Source organism: Aedes aegypti, chromosome 3, assembly GCF_002204515.2.
Source record: "Aedes aegypti strain LVP_AGWG chromosome 3, AaegL5.0 Primary Assembly, whole genome shotgun sequence".
NCBI lineage: Eukaryota > Metazoa > Arthropoda > Insecta > Diptera > Culicidae > Aedes > Aedes aegypti.
The window spans coordinates 315,986,724-316,007,678 of NC_035109.1; the positions used below are offsets into that span (position 1 = coordinate 315,986,724).

Genomic DNA, 20,955 nt, shown 5'->3' on the forward strand with positions numbered 1-20,955 from the left:
CGAGAAATCGTCATTATTTTTCCCTCTCGGGTGACGCGGTCTTTTCTTAGTGCTTTTATATGGCCGAGCACACGAGTGAAGCTGAAAGTGGATTGTGGCTGCTCACTCAAGGATGAAGGATCAATTGGTGAGCTCGTTTCATGCTTTTTTTTTAAATCTGTAAAATATGTATGACCGCACATTTAATCGTTACATAAATATGAATTTTAAACAAACTATGAATGGTTCGTCACTGTAAGTGTCAGCATAAACTCTTATTCATAACTTTTTTGTTTTATATTTTTTTATATAAAATCTCTTACCTTTATTTTTATAAATAAAAAAAAGCATTGAATGGTTCGGTCTGTTTGTCTGTGCTAGAATGGTTCGCCACTGTAAGTGTCGGCATAAGAATATTATGTGATGGTCCAGCCAATAGATTTTTTTTCAATTTGAGTAAAACATCCTAACAGCTGTTGCTTTTAGCTATTTGTTCAACAAACTTTGAATGGTTCGTCACTTCAAGTAACGACATTATTTTCTCATATTTGAAAATTTTTCATGTCAATTGAAAATATTATATTCCTAAGTATGCTCACAAATAATCGTTTATCATGGTCTTATCGCTTATCAAAGTGAATCCTGTGACCCAACGATCCTCCCCATTAACAACCATCCCTCCCAGTAACCTTTGTGGAGATGCAGAGGAAAACACGGTCTCCAAATAGCAAAGGTTACACACTAACATTCCTCCCCTAAATCCCACCTGACTGCAAGGACGTGGCCGGCGCCGTTATTGACCATGTATAAATAGAGGCACTGAATTATGCACACTGAAGAAGATTATGGCCAATCCCAGCCGAACTTCTAGTTGATTCTTTGTGCATATTCACTGACTTCGGTCAATCACGGAATAGCAACCATTGATATGTGTAGTCAGTCTAAGCTAAGCTAAGCTAAGCTAAAATATACTAAAAAAAAATTCTATTGAAAATATACTAAAAAATATGCATTTGAAATATAGAGCAGGTATATATGTACAATGGTTGCTAAAGGGTGTCCACGATGAATTTACCACACACAAAATTGATTCGCAAAATTCGAGTTTTCGTCCGATTGCCATCAAATTTTCAGGGATTAAAAAACAACTATTAAACTTCATTTTACCATTTTACTCGTATTTTATTTACAGTCCATACGCAAATGCCCGCACCTTGGCCTTAACCCCGGCCATAAGATTCTGCACAACCTGTGAATCAACCGTTTTTTGTATGTAAACCCATACTTTCTTCAGTCGAGGCTTCACTACCTTAGGCCGTTTAGGTGCTGCTTCATAATCGCCCAGTACTTCTCGATGGGGCGGAGCTCCGGAGTGTTGGGAGGGTTGAACATTTTTGTCACGAAATTGACCTTATTGTCCGCATACCACTGCAGCACGTCCTTGGAGTAGTGGCATGAGGCCAAATCTGGCCAGAAGGTTGTTGGGACGTTGTGGGCCTTCAGGAGAGGAAGCAGCCCCCCCCCCCCCCCAACCATGGGCTTGGCCCCCCAAAATAAATGAAGAAGAGATAACAATACAGTTAAAACTAGTTTTAACCCCCCAACGCCCAGTGTCACCTCTAGGTGACACCTGTTTTGTTTTGCTTGTCAAAAATCTAATTCTTCTTTGATTTCCGTGAAATTAGTTTTAAATGAAAGCTATACTTATCTAGTTTGATTTTTGCTTAAAGTGGTTCACATCAATCCGGAGTGGCCACCGGGAATCGACTCCAAGCAGAAAAAGTCGACATTTTATTTCAAAACAAACGTGGTTTGCATTGTTTTCAACTGTGCTTCAAATATATTTGAGCTATTAAATTTTTTGTCACAGTATGTTCTTTTTATTTTCGTCTATGCATTTAACATGGCAATGGATTGCAATAATATTCAGAAAGTAACTGTAAGAAGCAATGAATAATAGTCGTAAGATGTCGAGAAAAATTAGAAATGGTCACCGCGGTCTTTATTATGGTACACAGAACCTGTTTTGGGAAGCACCTCAGAGTCCCAAAAGACGACTTCCATCCAGAATGAGTCGAAAATAAAATAAAAATCGTACTCGATAGCTTTCGATTTGGATTTGATTTTGCACATGTTTTTGCTATGGTAGAATAATTGTTTTCCATAGAAAAATTGATCATTTTGACTTAAGAATAACTTTTGAAAATTGCCTATAATTTTTGCAAGCAAATTATTTGAAAAATTCTAACTCCGAAACTGTTGATTTTAGAGAAAAATGTTCTATGAAGAAGTTGTAGTGAACCGTTGGGACTATAAGAAAAAAAATATACACTTAAAAAAAAATAGTTCATTTATTTTCATAAAAAAATATTTTTAATATTTATTTAAATTTTCACCACAGAATTTTGATAGTTAACAGATGTTGGGTACAAAGTTTCATAATGGAGAAATTTTTGATTTAATTTATTTTCTAAGGACAACTTTCGATCGATTTTTTAAATTTTGATTTTTTGACAAAATAAAAACGTTCTGATGATACAAAAAGACTCTTGAAATTATTCTGAACCATAATGATTATATGGACAATTACTCTAGAAGTAACAATTTTCGAATTATATCGCGTTTAATGCAAAAAATATCGTTTAAATATTAAAATAGGCCATTTTTATTAGTTATTCGCGATTCTCCATCAAGGGAAATAAGTAAATGGAAAGAATATTGGATTTACTCTTGAAAACGATTATTAATGATGGAGAATCGCGAATAACTAATGAAAATTACCTATTTTAGTATTTTAATAATTATTTTTTGCATTAAACTCTATATAATTGGAAAATGGCTACTTCTAGAGAAATTTTCATTATAATTATTATGGATAAAAATCATTTCAAGATTCTTATTGTACCATCAGAACGTATTTATTTTGACAAAAACACAACATTTTAAAAATCGGCCAAAATTATTTTTTCATGAAAAAACATCGAATATTTATTCAGTGTGTATTTTTTTCTTGTAGGCCAAACAATTCACTACAACTTCTTCATAGAACGCTATTTAAAAAGAAAAAGTGATGGGCCTCAATCTGCTAAACAAATATGTTACAATATCAACGTTACGCTTCTACTCAATAAAATCTTTTGAATCTTATAATTATACCTCCAATCGAAAAACAATCAACTTTGCCTGACTCTATGTTCCGTAGCTTGATATTGAAGTAAAGAACAAAAGTAGAAGTAAGTTTACTTGGCTATCTCACTGGTCACTTCAATCGCAGTTGCTCTGAACTGTAACTATATCTCCCTAGCTCGATGGTCCGTTCAATATTATGATTTGACTGTAGAATCATAAACATGATTTATTTGACTTTATAAAGGCATATTTGTTCGAACCGTTTCACAAACAAATCAGTAACGCATTCCAGTCGTACAATCAAATTTCTATTAGCAAACAGAAAAAAATACCAATTCAAGAGTAAATTGGCATGACTAATAAACCAGTTCATCAAATAACAAGATGTTATTACACTACGATGTTTACTATTATGAAAATACGTTCAACCGAAAAAGAATCACAAACTGCACAACTTCCCTTAAATGCCGATATTGTTATTTTACTGGTTCAAAAGTGAATTGGTAAAATGAATCGGTTCAAAAAATTACACATTACAGTTGTTACCACTAAACTGCTTTCAAATTATAACAGCAAACTTTAGCTGTCGTCTGCTGAAATAAAAATGATTTTACTGGATCTAAAGGGAATTGGTAAAATGAACTAATCAAAAAGGTAGCACGTTTCAGTTGTACGACTAAATATCCATCAAATAATGCCAGTAAACTTTACTGAGTATCTTAACAACTAAAAATGAAAAATGGACAGGATCAAAAGTGATGAACTAATACAAAGAGTACAACATTACAGTCGTATAATTATTTGATATCCAATGATAACGGTAAATTGTAAGGGTTATCTTCTGAGAAAAAAAGAATACCGGTGCAAAAAGTTACACATTTCAGTTGTACGATAAAACGTATACTAAATTATAGCAGCAAACTACAGCGATAATCGTCTAGACAGCGTTGCAAAAATCTCAAATGCTCATACCTCTTACTTGAGATTTTTTCACGAATGGATTGTAGCTCACGCAACTCAATAGCCAAAACGTAAAACATCATGGATGAGTTGGCTAATCCGCTTAACCTACCAACTCCGCTATAAAAGTATACTGATTCAAAAAGAAAGATTTTCCTCATCATTTCACCTCCTGCAACGCTTTATCTAATTACAAGATTTTACATTGTACATACTTCGATTTATATCATTATAAACATATTTCATCATTATCGTCTAACTGAAGAATTACTAATTGCACAAGTTTTCTTATATGCCAGCTTAAAAGTGAATCGGTACAATGAACCGGTTTAAAAACAACACATTTCAGTTGTTCGAATAATCTGCTATCAATGGATAACAGTAAACTTCACGTTTTTTTTTTTTTTTTGAAATGAGAACAAATGATTTTATCGGTTCACAAGCGCATCTGTAAAATGAATTGGTTCAAAAAGTTACAAATTCTAGCAGCAAACTTTAGTGGTAATCTTCTGAAATATAAATTATTGATTTTACCGGTTCGTAAGTAAACCGGTAAACCGAAGTGGTTCATCAAAAAAACAAGATTTATTATTTTACAAAACATCGATATTAAATTTTGATTAAACCAATATAATGAACCGGCTTATCAAATAACAAGATATTATTGATTCTTATTATTTTAAAATACGTACAACTAATATGTAATCACTAACTGCATAAGTTTCTTTATATGCTGGCTCAAAAGTGAAACGGTAATTATCTTGTATGAAATATTTTACCGGTTCAAAAATAAATCGGTAAAATGAACCGGTGCAATAAGTTACACATTACATTTGTAGGATTAATTTTCTATCAAATGTTAACTTCACGGAATGTTTTCTGAAATAAAAATATTATTTTCAACCGGTTCAAAAGTTAATCGGTCAAATGAAACGGTTCAAAAAGTAACACATTTGAGTTTATGAATTAACTGCTACCAAATTATAGCAGCAAACTTCAGCGATTATCTCCTGAAATAAAAAAAAATGGATTTTACCGGTTCGGAAGTGAACCGGTAAATTGAACGTGTTCTCGACGTGTGTTCTACACCAGGTCCGTCACCACATCAATTCGGTTCAGAGATGTTTTTTTGTTATTAATATATGCATTATTGTACAATTTCTGTAGTTACATAGATAAAACTTATTTCTATATTAATGAAATGATATCGAATGTTTAGGATTTTTTAGCTCAAATCAAATCAAAGCTAATAAATGTCATAGTGTTCAAGTAAGAGACTTTCACTACAAATATCATAAGAATCGATTTAGATTTGGAAAAATAAGGGCTATTTGTTGTTTTTTGACGTAAACATTATAATTTTTTATCAAACTTTCATTGCATGGAAATAAATAAGGATAAAATCTTCTTTGTTTTTTTATGTAAGGGCGTTATTATGCATCATAAGGATGCTTTGAGGTGTATTAGTTAATACATAATTGCTTGGAATCAATTTTTGGCTCATAGTGTGGCAAAAGTTCAAATCAGCGGATTTAAAGTTTGACCCAAATAATCTAGCAGAGAAATTTACATTTAAGGTGCAGTGGGGGAAGTGTATCAGTGGGGTAAGTGGATCATTTGTCAATATAAAGCCTAAATACTTGAATATGTTGAATGTTTTCGCACCATTGCTTCGTTTTAGGTTATGTTTTTACACCCACACTGATACTATTGCAAAAATGATACTACACGTACACTAACACAAGCAAACTTGTTAGCTGCAAAAAGTAATTAATTTAAAAATTGTTTTCCATCAATCAAAAATCCATTGTATCTCTGTCTAAAAACGAATTCTATTATTTTTTTCGACAAATGGTGAGCATTTTAGTTCTAATAGAATGAATCACAATGAAAAATATGTCATTTTTATAAATAAATACAAATATATTGGACATGGTACACTTACCCCTACTTTTCAATGGGGTGGGGTAAGTGGATCAATAATAATTATCATTTATTGGCAGACTGCTTACGAGTTTTAAAAAGCTTTAATATTCGCAAATGTTGTTTTCCTTTATTTTGTTCCATTCCCAGCTTGAATTTGTCAAATTGACCATAGAAAATTTGAATTAATCCACCTAAAAGTTTATTTAACTTTTCTGGTATAAAAAGAATAATAATTTCAAAATTCACACGAAACTTTTTTTTTTAAGGGTGATCCACTTACCCCACCATGGTGGGACAAGTGGATCATTTGGCGCAAATTTTTAAGTCTTTCATGCTCAATACATAACAATCAGAAAAATCGGAGTAAATGACGATTTGAAGTATAATAGTCCCTTATTTGTTATTCACAGTAAAGTTTGAGTGACATTATTCACGTTAGCTGTACATAACAATGAAGCTTACCGTCGATGGGGGTGACAATGGGTCTAGGGGGTGAGATTGGGTCAAAACGGAAAAATATGTTTTGTGAAATATTTCAGCTAATAACGCTGATATTACTAAAATAAATAATACATATGTTAGGGAACATATTATAACACATAATTCATAACAATAAACATTTTTAGAAATAGTAGTTTTTGTGTACTACATAAATAAACTTGCATGTTGAAACTAGATAAAATTTACAACATTAAATTTCTCCTGTACAAAGTATCACGCATGTACTCTAGCCTCTATCGTTGTATTAGTAGAATGTTGAAAGTCTTTTCATTACACATCACAGGTATTTTCCGGAATCTGTTTGATTTTCCCACAAAAAAATAATTTTTTTCGGTACGATGTCTTAAACATTGAAAATGGGGGTGAGATTGGGTCAAGCAAGAACGATAGTAAATGAAATTCCAAGTCCACTTTTTTGACATTTAACGGTGCCGGGTGTTCTCTTTTTTCATTAGGATGTGTTAATTCTTTCTAAATACAGCATCTCTGAAACATCAAACAAGTCTACTTGGGTATTCCGTGCATTGAATAACAATACAACGCATTTTGACAACTTCTCAAACCAGCAACTGTGTTTCATGCGCAGCAACATCGTAAATTTTTATCAAAAGGTTGTTTTTTTTCTATATTTGATTATTTATCAGTGTTTTCATATTATAGAAACATCTCACGGAAGTACATATGCGTTGGATTGCTGAAATACTGGGATTATGACGTCAACTTTTGCGTGAAATTTATTGATCGTGGAATGTCGCACCGAAATTCAACTATTTTCGAAGGTTTAAAATAATCACTGTTTCAGTACACCTTTGGGGAAACTGGATGGGCTTTATAGCAATGGGGATGAGACTTTGAAGACAATTTGAGGGAAAGCCCAAGAAAATTTATGTAAACTTGACGATAAATGTTGGGTTTACATATTTTTTCTCATAGCTCTTCAATTTTCAGTATAATATATCTTTTAAGTGGGTTTATCATACTTGTGAAACATCTTAGATATCTTTTTGTCTTGTTTGCATCGTTTTTTGTCAATATTTTTCAGTTGCGAATGGTTTTGAAATCATATTCTCAAAAACAAGTTATTTCAATTGCAGTGACCCAATGTCACCCCCTCTATGGGGTGAGATTGGGTCATTTTTCATTCACTTGTTGAGCCGCTGTGAACAAATATTTTTCTTTAATTTTTTGAACAGTTGTTATTGTACCATCAAAGTACATACACACCAAATTTGAAGTTTATTGGAGTTAAATTGCGATAATTATTCAAAAAATAAATCGCACATATCCCTTTTTGACCCATTGTCACCCCCAACGACGGTACTATTGATTTTTCTGTATCCACTTACCCCACGGTACCTTACAAATAATTTACCCCCGCTAATTTGAACGGTACCTCATGCAAACCATCGGGGTTCATTTTTAATTTGAACATCTAGTCACCCTAGAAACGTGTTTCTGGTTACCTACATATTTCACTGTTCCATTTCACTTAACTCCGTTCCATGAGCTGAATAACGTTTGAACCATTGCAAATTAGTGGAGCACAGATTAAAAAGTGGCCAAACCAACGGAATTCGAATGAGAGAATGCTCGTTGAGATGCATCAAAATTTAAAACATGGCACGGCGATAGGAAACATTACTATGCGCCCATGATTATTACCATGTATGATAAAACTTATAGCGTTTGCAAATTCGAATAATCTATAACATTCCATGATGTTCGGCAAGACGGAAAAAGCAGAACAAAACTTGAAATATGAAAAATAAATTAGGTCACCTCAAAAGAATCTCAAAATCATGACATGCCCAGGACGGATGGTAACTCTCTGATTGATGCATAAACAATGCCATTCGATGAGAATGTCACTTGAACCCTTTCGACCAGCAGCCCAAAACTTGTTCCAATTTCTTCCTTCAATAGAAGTGGTACAGAAAAACATAATTGTAATAATTCGCATCGTAAAAATTTCGCAAAACTACATTCAAACCATTGTAATAAAACAGATGAAACGACTTAAATGGATCAATCACGTTGTTTCACATGTGTTATAACCACTATCTGAATGTAATTTTACGCATTGTTCCAGACGCGAGTGAGTGCATAAAAAACGACGTGATTTTAACATTTATTTTTTTGCTGTGTAAACCACCATCTAGGTGACTTCAACGAGGGCAACTTAATAATGGTTGGAACAACAGCAATACTTAGTTTCCAGATAAACGTTGGGATAACGAACAGCAGTAGGGGCATGGGCGTAAATAGCCATCCGAATTTGGGTTTACGACCTCTTCTCATGAGAGACAAAAGTCGTAAAGAATTTAGATAACTTAACAATGCTTGTTTCGATAATATTTGTGAACCGATTATAGTGGCGCACTTTCATACAGAGGTAGATCAAAACCTGAAAACCGTCAAACCCCGATTGATATACTTTCTTAGTTACCATATGTCACTTTTATGAAGAAAAAAAAGCAGTTTTTCGCAAAACTAAGTGAAAATGTGAAATGTTGGTGACTTTTTTTTGGACGATCAGACAAATTTCGCTAAACTTGAAGATAATATGTGAATTTGGGATAATTTGTAAATTTCTCTGCAAGCTTATGTGGGTTGAACTTTTGCCCGCTAATTAGTACTTTTGCCACACTATGGGACAAAAATTGATTCCAAGCAATTATGTAGTAACTAATACACCTCAAAGCATCCTTATGATGCCTTAAAACGCCCTTACATAAAAAATCAAAGAAGATTTTATACTTATTTATTTCCATGCAATGAAAATTTGACCATAAATTATAATTTTTACGTCAAAAAACAACAAATAGTCATATTTTTTCCAAATCTTGATCGATTATTATGATATTTGTAGTGAAAGTCTCTTAAGTGTTCAATATGGCATTTATAAATCAAATTGAGCTAGAAATCTTAAAAAAAAATCTTGTCCCACTCGAACTTTTGCCCCACTCTCTCTAGTTATGTTTAATTTTGAGCTACTAAGAACTAAAAATAAATCCGGCTGGTCAGGACCCCCCCTAGCCCCTCCCTATTTACGCCAATGAGTAGGGGTAGGCGGGGCATAGTGAGCACCCTGCATTATCACCGTAAAGGCTAAATAAAATTTAAATTAAATTGTAATATAAATTGTAATATAAGAAAGTGTCCGTGGGTCGTATTCTGGCTCAGCACTATAGAAGTCAGTTGTTTTAAAATAACTTCCTCGGAGTCTAAAAAACTGATAATGGGTTGTTAACAAGTACAGTCGACTCTCCACATCTCGATGTTCTACATCTCGATATCTCTCCCTATGTCTATAATTTCATAAGTCCCTTCAGTCTGCATACATTTTCACTCACCGTATCTCGATATCCTTCTTATCTCGATATCTCCATATCTCGATGTGTTTCTGTTCATTTTTCGTTCTCAATTTTCTCTCCGTATGTCGATATGACTAATATCGAAGGTTACTAGACCAAAGTTTTGGGATTCAAAACAAATTAGGAGCGCAAAATGACGTCTGTTTGTGTATTACTTTCTTGGCAACGGCGTATTTTTCAATCTAGTATTCATCAAAAATTTGTTCTTTGTCTCGATCTGTCCCTATCTCGATGGTCCCTTTGATATCGAGATGTGGAGAGGCGACTGTATAATGATATGCTTTTGTTTTGATGCATACAGCAGGTACATGGAACTTTAAAAACATTTTTAGACTTTCAAATTGAAAGTTAGTTGTTCTAGGCCCTATGTCCTATGTGTTCAACCCTATTATCAACCTTTTTTTGTGAACTGATAAATGAAGACTTGAACATCTAAGGTGAAGATAAATCGAAGCCACACCTCAAATTTTCAAGAGCACAAATCTGGTGAACGAGATACTTGTTCAAGCTGAAAACTTAATCGAATAGTTACTCACTGGTGATAACCAATCGATCAAATTTTCTGCGTGATAATTTGTCTGGTTCTTTAGATTTGTGCTTCGGCTTCGATTTACCTTATAAACTAGACTCAACAACATCTAAGTCTTATAAATCTTGATTTGTTCATTACTGGGACACAACATGAGATCAAGTGCTTGATATACTCACTATGCCCCGCCCACTATGTATTTGTTTCAATTAAGAAGTGAGTTTGGATTGCACAATCTAAATTATTCACAGCAAACATTTTTTTCTGTGTTTTCGAAATACTCAATCGGAATATAGTTTGAAACACATAAGTGATGATAAACTTATTATGCACAAGCTCTGTATTTTTTCCCATACATCCGTCGATCGTTACTGATGGCAGCGCCACTCTAGCTAAGGTGGCATCTTTTCTTCAAAGAGGTAGTCAAATTGGGGTACATACATATATTAATATTCACTCACACCCATATGAGTAGTTTCACCTTAACTCGTGAGGTGTGCTGTTTACAGTGTCTTATGATTTTTTGGCTGAGCTTCCAGTCTTTTTGTTTTAGTGGCCTTCGATATTACGATTAGAAAATGCTAAATAGTCAGTATGTCATATGCATTGTAAAATAGTGTTTCACTCCATTTCTCGCTTCATCTGTCGGACCGTTCACTTGCGAAAATTTCATTGGTAAGCCGTTTGTTTCTTTCCGATTTCTGCCTTCGAAGCAGCAGAAGCAAGCCGTCGCGTAAAGCGGACTGTATGTACATACTCTACCTTTGGTTCTAGAAACCTAGCCTAGTTGAATCGCACATTCACATGAACTTCTAGTACACTCTCTCTAAAGAGAGGGCCGCGATAGGGGATTATGGGGCAGACTATAGTTTATTTCTAATTTCACACTACGAAACTATAAAGATGACGCAAGAGTATATGGGCGAGTAGTCTATGACATGATCGTCTTCTAGCTATTTCACAGGCGGATTTGTAAATCTAGTTCATGACAGGTTGCTGTAGAATCTAGAGTCCGATCAAAATAGAAGTTTTCTGACTACGTCATCTAAAGTAAGCTTCCATTCGAAATGCTGTTCTGGAAAACTATGTACAAGTTCTTCGTAGCTTGTTTTGTGTCTATGGAAGTCTTGAGTGGAACTGTATTTCGAAATTCGCGCCCCTTTTCGCAGTCGTTGATGGTAGTTCGTTAAACTTATAAACTTAGCCTAAATGAATCTCTCGATGTTTCATCGTTTTCGAATACTTACCGATGTAGTTCTTGCCGAACAGCTGCATTCCCATCACGGCAAAGATGAAGATGATAATGCAGAGCACAAACGTCAGATTACCTAACGCACCCATCGTTCGACCCATGATGGAAATGAGTAAGTTCAACGTCGGCCACGATTTCGCTAGCTTGAACACTCGAAGCTGTGTGAGGTTTTATTGGCGCGTAATTATGGTATTTTTTTGGTGTTGAGTGTTTAGGCAGCAATGGGGTTGATTATTTGGTAAGTGTGTGTTTGTATTTTGTAAAGTTGCGTATGATTATCGAGAGTAAGTATTTCAAAAGAGAGAAAGAGAGAAGAAAAAGAAGCATATCGGGTAAAATTTGTAATTTCATTCCAAGAGTGTGGGTTGCGTTAGATGAAAGGATTTTGTTGGTTTATTTTTTACAGTGTATTCGATCTGGAGTCGCTAAATCTAGATAATTCTAATGGAGTTCACTAAAGAAGACATCCTTTCATACAGTCGCAGTCGATTTCATTTTGAGCGTCTAAATTGTGAAAGCACTAAATATTTTTGTTTTGCATGAAATTTCGAGTTTTAAAGTGGTTTCGCTAATTGTCACTGATAAGTAAAATCGTTCGAATGTGGTTTGGGTGTAGCGCTACAGCGTTGAATATCTCGGCTAGTTGTACAAAATGGGCTATGCAGTCAGGCAAAATCTTAAGCTACGATCCTTAAAACAAAGTAGTAGAAAATTGGGCATCTGGTGGAAGAAGAAAATAGTAGTTCGAAAAAATGTGAACTATATAGGAGGCAAAACAGGCCGCACAGCTGCTCCCCGACGAAACGCTAACCTGTGTAGTTCTTGCCGAACAGTTGCATTCCCATCACAGCAAAGATGAAGATGATGATACACAGGACGAAGGTCAGATTACCGAGAGCGCCCACCGTGCGGCCCATGATCGAGATCAGCAAGTTTAGCGTTGGCCACGATTTCGCTAGTTTGAACACTCTCAGCTGTGTAGAGAACGCGCATGTGTTAGTATTTTCAGGGTTTTTGCTGATAGTATTTGAAAACGCTCTAGTAGACATGTGATAATTCGACGTACAGACGTTTCACATACTCTTTCTAACTATTACAGTCCTAAAACGTAGTTGTAGGAGTACGAAAATTTCAGCAGAGAATTCCGGGAATTTCAACTGGACTCCCATGGAGTGTCCAGACTTCCAGGCCTGGAGTGTCCAGATGGACTCCCCCTGAAGTGTCCTGATTGTCTTCCCCTGGAATATCCTGGTGGACTTCGCTGGGAGTTTCCTGATGGACTCCCTTTGGAGTGTCCAGATGGACTCCCTCTGAAGTGTCCAGATGGACTCACTCTTGAGTATCCAGATGGACTATCTCAGGAGTGTCCAGATGGACTCTCCCTGGAGTGTTCAGATGGTCTCCTCCTGGAGTGTCCAGATGGACTTCCCATGAAGTGTCCAGATTGATTCCCCTTGGAGTATCCAGATGAACTCCTCCTGGAGTGTCCAGATGGACTTCCCATGAAGTGTCCAGATGGATTCCCCATGGAGTGTCCAAAAGGACTCCCCCAGGAGTATCCAGATGGACTTTCCTTGGAGTATCCTAGTGCTCTCCCTGGAGTGTCCAGATGAACTCCCCCTGGAGTGTCCAGATGGACTTCTGCTGGAGTGCCCAGACGGACTTTCCCTGGAGTATCCTGGTGCTCTCCCTGGAGTGTCCAGATGAACTTCCCTTGGAGTGTCTAGATGGACTTTCCTTGAAGTGTCCAGATGGATTCTTCTTGGAGTGTCCAGATGGACTCCCACTGGAGTGTCCAGATGGCTCTCTGCTTAAGTGCAAAAATCGTTTTTAAGTTTCCTTGAAATTCAAATGAATATCTCAAGTTCGTAGTCGTCACTGTTTCTTATTGTCTGTACTGCTTTCAGCACCGAATGTTCGTTTTTATCACTTTCAACTCATTACCTATCTTCCATTCACACAACTAACGGGAACCACTAGACACGGAGTACTAACCTAAATAACCAAGGACAAACGAGGATCCCTCGTATACCCTCTTCCGAACCATACTTACCAAACGGAATGAACGTAATACTGACAATCCCTGAACACCTTCCAGACCCAGCTCGAGCAGCGACAGCGCCACGATGATGAAATCGAATATGTTCCAGCCCTCTTGGAAGTAGTACTTGGGACTCATCGCAATCAGCTTCATCGTTGCTTCTATCGCGAAGGTCGCCGTGAAAAACTAAGGAATCGAAATATAGAAGACACACAGTCAAGGTTAAATTCGTTGGATCACCCCCTCTGTTCCGGGGCTTGGGAGGATCCCCCAGGCCTGGTGCGCTACTCACATAGTTACCACTCTTGAGGGCCCGCTCCATGTCCGGGTCCATATCGTGGTGATCCAGGGCCATGAACAGCGTGTTGACCACGATACACAGGGTGATGAACAGCTCGACGAACGGGTCGAACACAATGAAGGCAACCCACTCCTGGAACTTAAGCCACACCCAGCAGCAGTCCCACACGCAGAAGACGTCGATCATCCGCATCGTGAACTCCAGGGCCTTGTCCTTGAACGTTGGACCGTCCTCGTCGTCGTCCTCTGTGGGGAAGTAGTAAACAGAGACTGAAAACAGAGAGCCACACAGCCGGTCGACCATGAAGAAGGAGAAGCGCACACCACGCACGCAGATGAGCCAGAAAAACGAGAAAGAAACGGAAAGAGAAAGGGAAGAGAAACGGAAAAGAACCGGTAATGGTCCCGAATTAGTGCTGGCGAGCTTGACTCAACTTCCTTGGTTTGGTTTTCTGTTATATTTTGATTCGTTGAATATCGGCAGTTCTTTCGCTTGGCTGGCGTCGGTACCGTCCGTTTTGACGGGTTGCAAATCGGCAATGTGTTTGAATTTTGTGTTGTTCCAGAGTGGGGGAGAGGTTTCAGTTTCTTGTAGGAACTGATTCAAATCGAGGGAATTTGAGTGAGTGAGTCTGTTTTGAGTGTATTTTGGTTGGCTGAGTCTCCTGTCCTGTGATTTTTTTTTCGCTGTAAACGTTCTACTCTATTCTAGTTTTCTATATCCGCTAGGACTAACTGTGGAAGAAGCTGTTTTTGTGTGTCTGCCAATGCTAACTAGAAAGCTATTGCAATTATGTACAAGTTCCTATCATAGCTGATTTGCTTCATAAAAATTATACATTTTTCAAATAAGTGAAACCTAAAACTATTTTTAAGCATCTAGATTATATTACTCGGCTCGCTTCATTGGTTCTTGATGATACTGAGTAAAATAAAACTTTTGTAAAACGCTTTAACATGACATCAGTTTGAAAAATCTCACTGGATAATTCATGGAGAGAAGACGGCCCATATTATTGAAATACCGTCGTTTGGGGTGATATTGGGCCATTTTTCACAGCAAACTAGTATCAGCTTAAAGAAAACGATGTGGTAATCTTCAAGATTACGTTTTGAATAGCCACTAGGTTGCAATATATTAGTTTTTGGCGTCTTTACTAAGCCAATTCAAAAGAGCCATATCAATATGAAAATTAAACTTCAAGCTATTCATGGGAACATTTTAAGAATCACAAGCTGTCATGACCACTCTTTAGTAGGTTGGTTCTAGGTGCCAGGTGGTGTAAGTAGAACTACTCTAGTGTTCATAGATGAATCTGGAAAAATTCTTGAAAATACCTTGGGAAATTGCTTGTTTAATTAATGGAGAAATGCTCACAACGATTTATAGGCAAACTGCGATGTAACTTTTAAAATAAATTACGGAATAATGATATCTGAAGACTACTTAGCTCAAGGACTGTTTCAAAAAGCAATTAGCAATATATTTAACTCTCCCAGAAATTTTTAATTGATCTTTCTAACTTTTTCATGGTTCTCAGTATCGTGCATATCATTTACGTACAATACCACGGTGTTATTTTTTATTATTTTGAAGAGCCATTCCTAATAATTACTATATGAATAAATTACTGTTATATGTCCAAAAACATGTTTCCAATCATGATGATAATTTATTTCTATTAAACTGCATGTTAGTTTATTAATAAAAATGAAGAAAGTGATACCCAATATCACATCATTTCCTTACTTATCATCTCCAATGTTATACCAATATCAATTTTTTTTTTATTTAGGAGTGAATCTTAACATTACATTGAGTGCTGTCATTGGGTCCAATTTAACACGCCATCGGAGTGATTTTTTTTTGTTTTTCGCTGCATCGACGCGTCATCAGAGAGTTTTTCTACGATTTTTGCTGCAGTGCTTGGAGCAGACCAAAACAATCGGGTTCAATTTGCCACGGCATTGGATTGCTTTTATAGATTACTAACTGCTGAGTTCGTTTCATGCTTATGATAATATCCTTTTTTATAGTGGTAATGTTACGCTTATACGTTCATTAAATAAACTATTAATGGTTCGTCTCTGCAAGTGTCGGAATTAATGCTTCATTATGTTCACCTAATACAGTGGATTTCCATTTTTGGCAACAAATGGATCCGTGCCAAAATTGGAACCCATTTTATATCTATAATATCATTAGGATGTTGTTAAATCATCATTATGGAACCAAATACGGCTGGACTTTGGAATGGTCCACTTTGAAGTAGATTTCCGTAGGGTAAGGCTATGCTTCAAATATGTAGACCCGTCAAGTTAATTGCGATAGACGTTCCGTATATTTTTTATTGCTTAACCTCTCTACCGGCAGGTTCATTGTTTACCACCAAAAAAATATTAAGATCACGATAACTTTTTTGTTTCTCGATATTTTTGCACCATTTTTTCACAAGATCTCAAAAAACTCTTCTAATTTAAGAAACCGTGTCGATATTAATCATTGGTGGTCTAGTTTGAAGATATTTCGATGTTCCTTGGGGGACCGACATTTTCCATATAACATGTCTTTGGCGGCCATTTTGTTTAAGGTCAATTTATAAAAAAAAAAATGTGTACTATATAATACCAGCTACTCTGAAAAAATCATCCAAATCGGTTCAGTATTCTTGAAGAAATCTGAAAATTACGATATGAGGTTTTTTAGAGTTTCCAAGATCTTTATTTGTCCAGGGTGGTACCAGAAACATAAATGCCCATTACTCAAAGACGGCTGCACCAAATTGCTTCATTTTTTCATAGCATACTCGCATTAATATATCATTTCGACGAGTGCATTTCCGAATACGATAAAAATGCTGTAGCCTGAAATATTTACGTGGGTTATGGCTACGCGTCGGTCCCCCAAGGAATTTTGGAATATCTCCGGATCCAGATGACCAATTACCAATATCGACACATATTAAAAAACCAGAAGAGTTTTTTGAGAACTTGTAAAAGAATGATGCAAAAATATCAAGGAACAAAAAAGTTATCGCGATTTGAATATTTTTTTAGCGGTAAAAATGAAGCTGCCGGTAGAGGGGTTAAAGTATGCCAAAAACGAAATCTCACTATATAAAGAAACACAATTTACTTTTTATCTCTTTTTCGTTATTACTGAAAAAAAATTGAATAGTGCGACACATCAAGTGTCGATGCACTATAGGGTCAAATTTTCTTACTAAACTGATAGACAACTTATTAAGCTAAGGTAAAATGAATCGCATCACTTACCAAGGTGAATCCAGGACATGTAGCTTTTTTACCCTCTCGCGAACAAAAACTTCTTGCTGTGAAAACCATGGATATTCAGAGGTGATCTTGGCCCCCGATATACAAAGAAAAAAAAACTTAGAGAACAAGCATCTTGAATATTGATAATTACTTACATACAGTAGACAGTTTCACAAAAATCAAAATGTCTGGGATTTAACCAGTCACCCCCAAGTCCTAGTTGCAATACTAAAACAAACTACCAGACAAATTTTCATCCAATTTGGAGAAGATTAGGAGGTGCCTCAAGTCGAATTTGTGTTTTTTGGCTATATTTTACATTCAAAAAATTCTAACGAGAATTTGGAAAAACGAAAATCAAAATAAATACCACTAGTTGAACGTATTATTAGTACTTTACAACTTTTGAGAACACTGTATGTCGATTAGAGATGGTTTTGACCTCATAAAATTGATTTCTGTCCATTAAAGTACCTGTAAAACATACATTTCTCTACAGTTTTTGTTCTACGAGATTCTTAACCTCATGCATAATCATAAAAGTTCAATCGTAGTATTATTCCTTTGTCATTTCTGAACATTATTGTAGTACATCATTTTTGTATCCGAATTACAGATAAATTGTAAAAAATCATCGGAAATACGACATTCCTCATTCCCCTGCATTTAGAGCTGCTGCCAAATGGCGCAATTGCTGACATGTTACAAAACTGAACATAGTAGCTTTGCTTTTTCAATCATGGATGATGATTGAAGAAAACAGCTATCAAATGTCGTCAACGCAGTCGTGTTTCAAACAACATTTGCATTTGATGCCAAGCAATTACAAATGTGCTATAGTCCCGAGGTCAAGCTTCTCGACTACTGATCTTGAGGATCAGAGTTTGATTACGGGAGTTCATTAAGAGTGTTGTTTTTTGCCGACCAAATGACTTGAGGCCAAAAAATTTAATCACGATTCGTTGTTCAAAAGTGCATCTTGTGGCTGAGTCTTAATCAATAGGACTCACAAAAATCTCCCACTCCTAAGTGAATGAATAGAAATGCTCAAGTAGTGATTTGCACCTTTAGTACTTTTTCTCTGCTGCATTAATAAACATTGGTTACACTCGAAAAAAAAAATAATCTTAATTGAATTCCGATCCTCAAGATCGGTAGTCGAGAAGCTTGACCTCGGGACTATAGCACATTTGTAATTGCTTGGCATCAAATGCAAATGTTGTTTGAAACACGACTGCGTTGACAACATTTGATAGCTGTTTTCTTCAATCATCATCCATCATTGAAAAAGCAAAGCTACTATGTTCAGTTTTGTAACATGTCAGCAATTGCGCCATTTGGCAGCAGCTCTAAATGCAGGGGAATGAGGAATGTCGTATTTCCGATGATTTTTTACAATTTATCTGAAATTCGTATACAAAAATGATGTACTACAATAATGTTCAGAAATGACAAAGGAATAATACTACGATTGAACTTTTATGATTAGGCATGAGGTTAAGAATCTCGTAGAACAAAAACTGTAGAGAAATGTATGTTTTACAGGTACTTTAATGGACAGAAATCAATTTTATGAGGTCAAAACCATCTCTAATCGACATACAGTGTTCTCAAAAGTTGTAAAGTACTAATAATACGTTCAACTAGTGGTATTTATTTTGATTTTCGTGTTTCCAAATTCTCGTTAGAATTTTTTATATGTAAAAAATAGCCAAAAAATACAAATTTGACTTGAGGCACCTCCTAATCTTCTCCAAATTGGATGAAAATTTGTCTGGTAGTTTGTTTTAGTATTGCAACTAGGACTTGGGGGTGACTGGTTAAATCCCAGACATTTTGATTTTTGTGAAACTGTCTAACATACAGTCCTTTAAAAATTTAAGACAAATTTCTGGAGAAACCTACTAGGTTTTCAAAAACAATTATTGGAATATCCATAATAAAGTTGCCCTTAGTAATATTCCTGATAAAATCAGTGAACAATTCCTGGGATACTTCTCCCTATACATCCCTGTTCGCAACGTAAGTGCTACTGTATTTTCAGAATATTTTTTTTATTTTGAATCAAGTACCGTAAACCGCGGGATATTTGATCAGAATTTTTGAAATTTTGTTATATCTTTTGGGGCCTTCCTTAGCCGAGTGGTTAGAGCCCGCGGCTACAAAGCACAGCCATTGCCGAGGGTTCGATTCCCAGTCGGTCCAGGATCTTTTCGTAATGGAAATTTCCTTGACTTCCCATAGGGGAGCATAGAGTATTAGAGTGGTTCAAAAAATCGTTTTTGCTCCACACCGCTCATTCGATTCTAGATCAAATTCTGAGTGTCCTCCCAAAATTTGAGCTCATTTGGATGAAAATTGAGACTGCACAAGCCCTTCAAAGTTTATATGGGAATTACTATGGGAAAAGCAAGCAATTCATTCAATCGGTCATAGTGTTTTTCCATGTGCTCTTGGAGATTAGAGCTACGTTGATACTGTGAGATACATTCATCAGCTACAACTTTGCTGAAGACCGTTTTTAAATCGGACGCCTCAGTAATTAGTTATTGATTTATATCCAGTCACAAATTCTTCGGCAGTGCTCATTTAACTTCTGAACAGGCAACATTGCTGCACTTGGCGCGAAAGATAGCTCGCACAAATCATGGCTACTATGTTTTACTGCATATATCCAGTGATGCCTGCAGAACAGCCCAATAATTATAGCCAAAGTTTTACAACTCATTCAAAAATCAATAACTAATTACCGGGGCGTCCGATTTAAAAACGGTCTTCGGCAAAATTGTAGCTGATGAATGTATCTCACAGTATCAACGTAGCTCTAATCCCCAAGAGCACATGGGAAAACACTATGACCGATTGAATGAATTGCTTGCTTTTCCCATAGTAATTCCCATATAAACTTTAAAGGACTTGTGCAGTCTCAATTTTCATCCAAATGAGCTCAAATTTTGGGAGGACACTCAGAATTTGATCTAGAATCGAATGAGCGGTGTGGAGCAAAAACGATTTTTTGAACCACTCTAATAGAGTATATTCGTACCTGCCACACGATGAAGGAATGCGATAATGGCAAGTTTGGCTAAGAAAGCTTTCAGTTAATAATCGTGGAAGTGCTAAGCTGAGGTGCTGGGTCTGTCCCAGTGAGGACGTAACGCCAAGAAGAAAAATAATCCTAAAGATTCTAGATATAGTCGAACTAACTTCGAAAAAATCAATACATCGCTGATCTCAGTCAGCTTTTGTGATTTTTTTGCTTTAATACAGCATTCACCATTTGATAAAATAACCGGAAACATCAAAAATTGAAATTGACACTAAATACCAAACATGCGTAAGAACAAAATAGTTACCATATTCAATAGTTTTGAAGCCCCTGAAAACAGGTGTCAAAACTCTTAATGCTAGAAAATTGTATCGTTTAGTTAACAAAACAACAAACATTGAAAATACGTACAATGCGCCTAGAGGTAGGCAATTTTCTTTGAAGTAGGTACGGTTTTTAGGAATAAACGGTTTTATGGTCGAAAAACGAAGGTTCTTAGTCTGTATGGTTCCAAAGACAAGTTAAGTGGGTCATACCAAAGACAAAATAAAGACCTCTATGTCCCTTGCAGTTGTCCAAATTTTTATGGCTCATAAAATAATCTAGAATGCCGTGAACAGTGTACTGCGATCTGTCAAA

The 20,955-nt window shown here is 36.0% G+C and overlaps 1 protein-coding gene across 13 annotated transcripts in view; it reads right to left on the reverse strand.

The window, feature by feature from the left end:
- The window catches only part of LOC5567355 (sodium channel protein para), a 479,280-nt gene that overhangs the window by 60,364 nt on the left and 397,961 nt on the right, over positions 1–20,955 (reverse strand). For 6 of the 13 annotated variants that reach the window (XM_021852351.1, XM_021852343.1, XM_021852346.1 and 3 more), the window contains 3 exons: positions 13,984–14,261; positions 13,704–13,877; positions 11,646–11,808 (listed from right to left, as the gene is read on the reverse strand). In XM_021852351.1, coding sequence (XP_021708043.1) covers positions 11,646–11,808; positions 13,704–13,877; positions 13,984–14,261 — 615 coding nt within the window. Of the gene's footprint in view, positions 1–11,645; positions 11,809–12,461; positions 12,625–13,703; positions 13,878–13,983; positions 14,262–20,955 lie in introns of all 13 variants that reach the window. The other 7 variants (XM_021852350.1, XM_021852344.1, XM_021852349.1 and 4 more) reach the window with 3 other exon arrangements.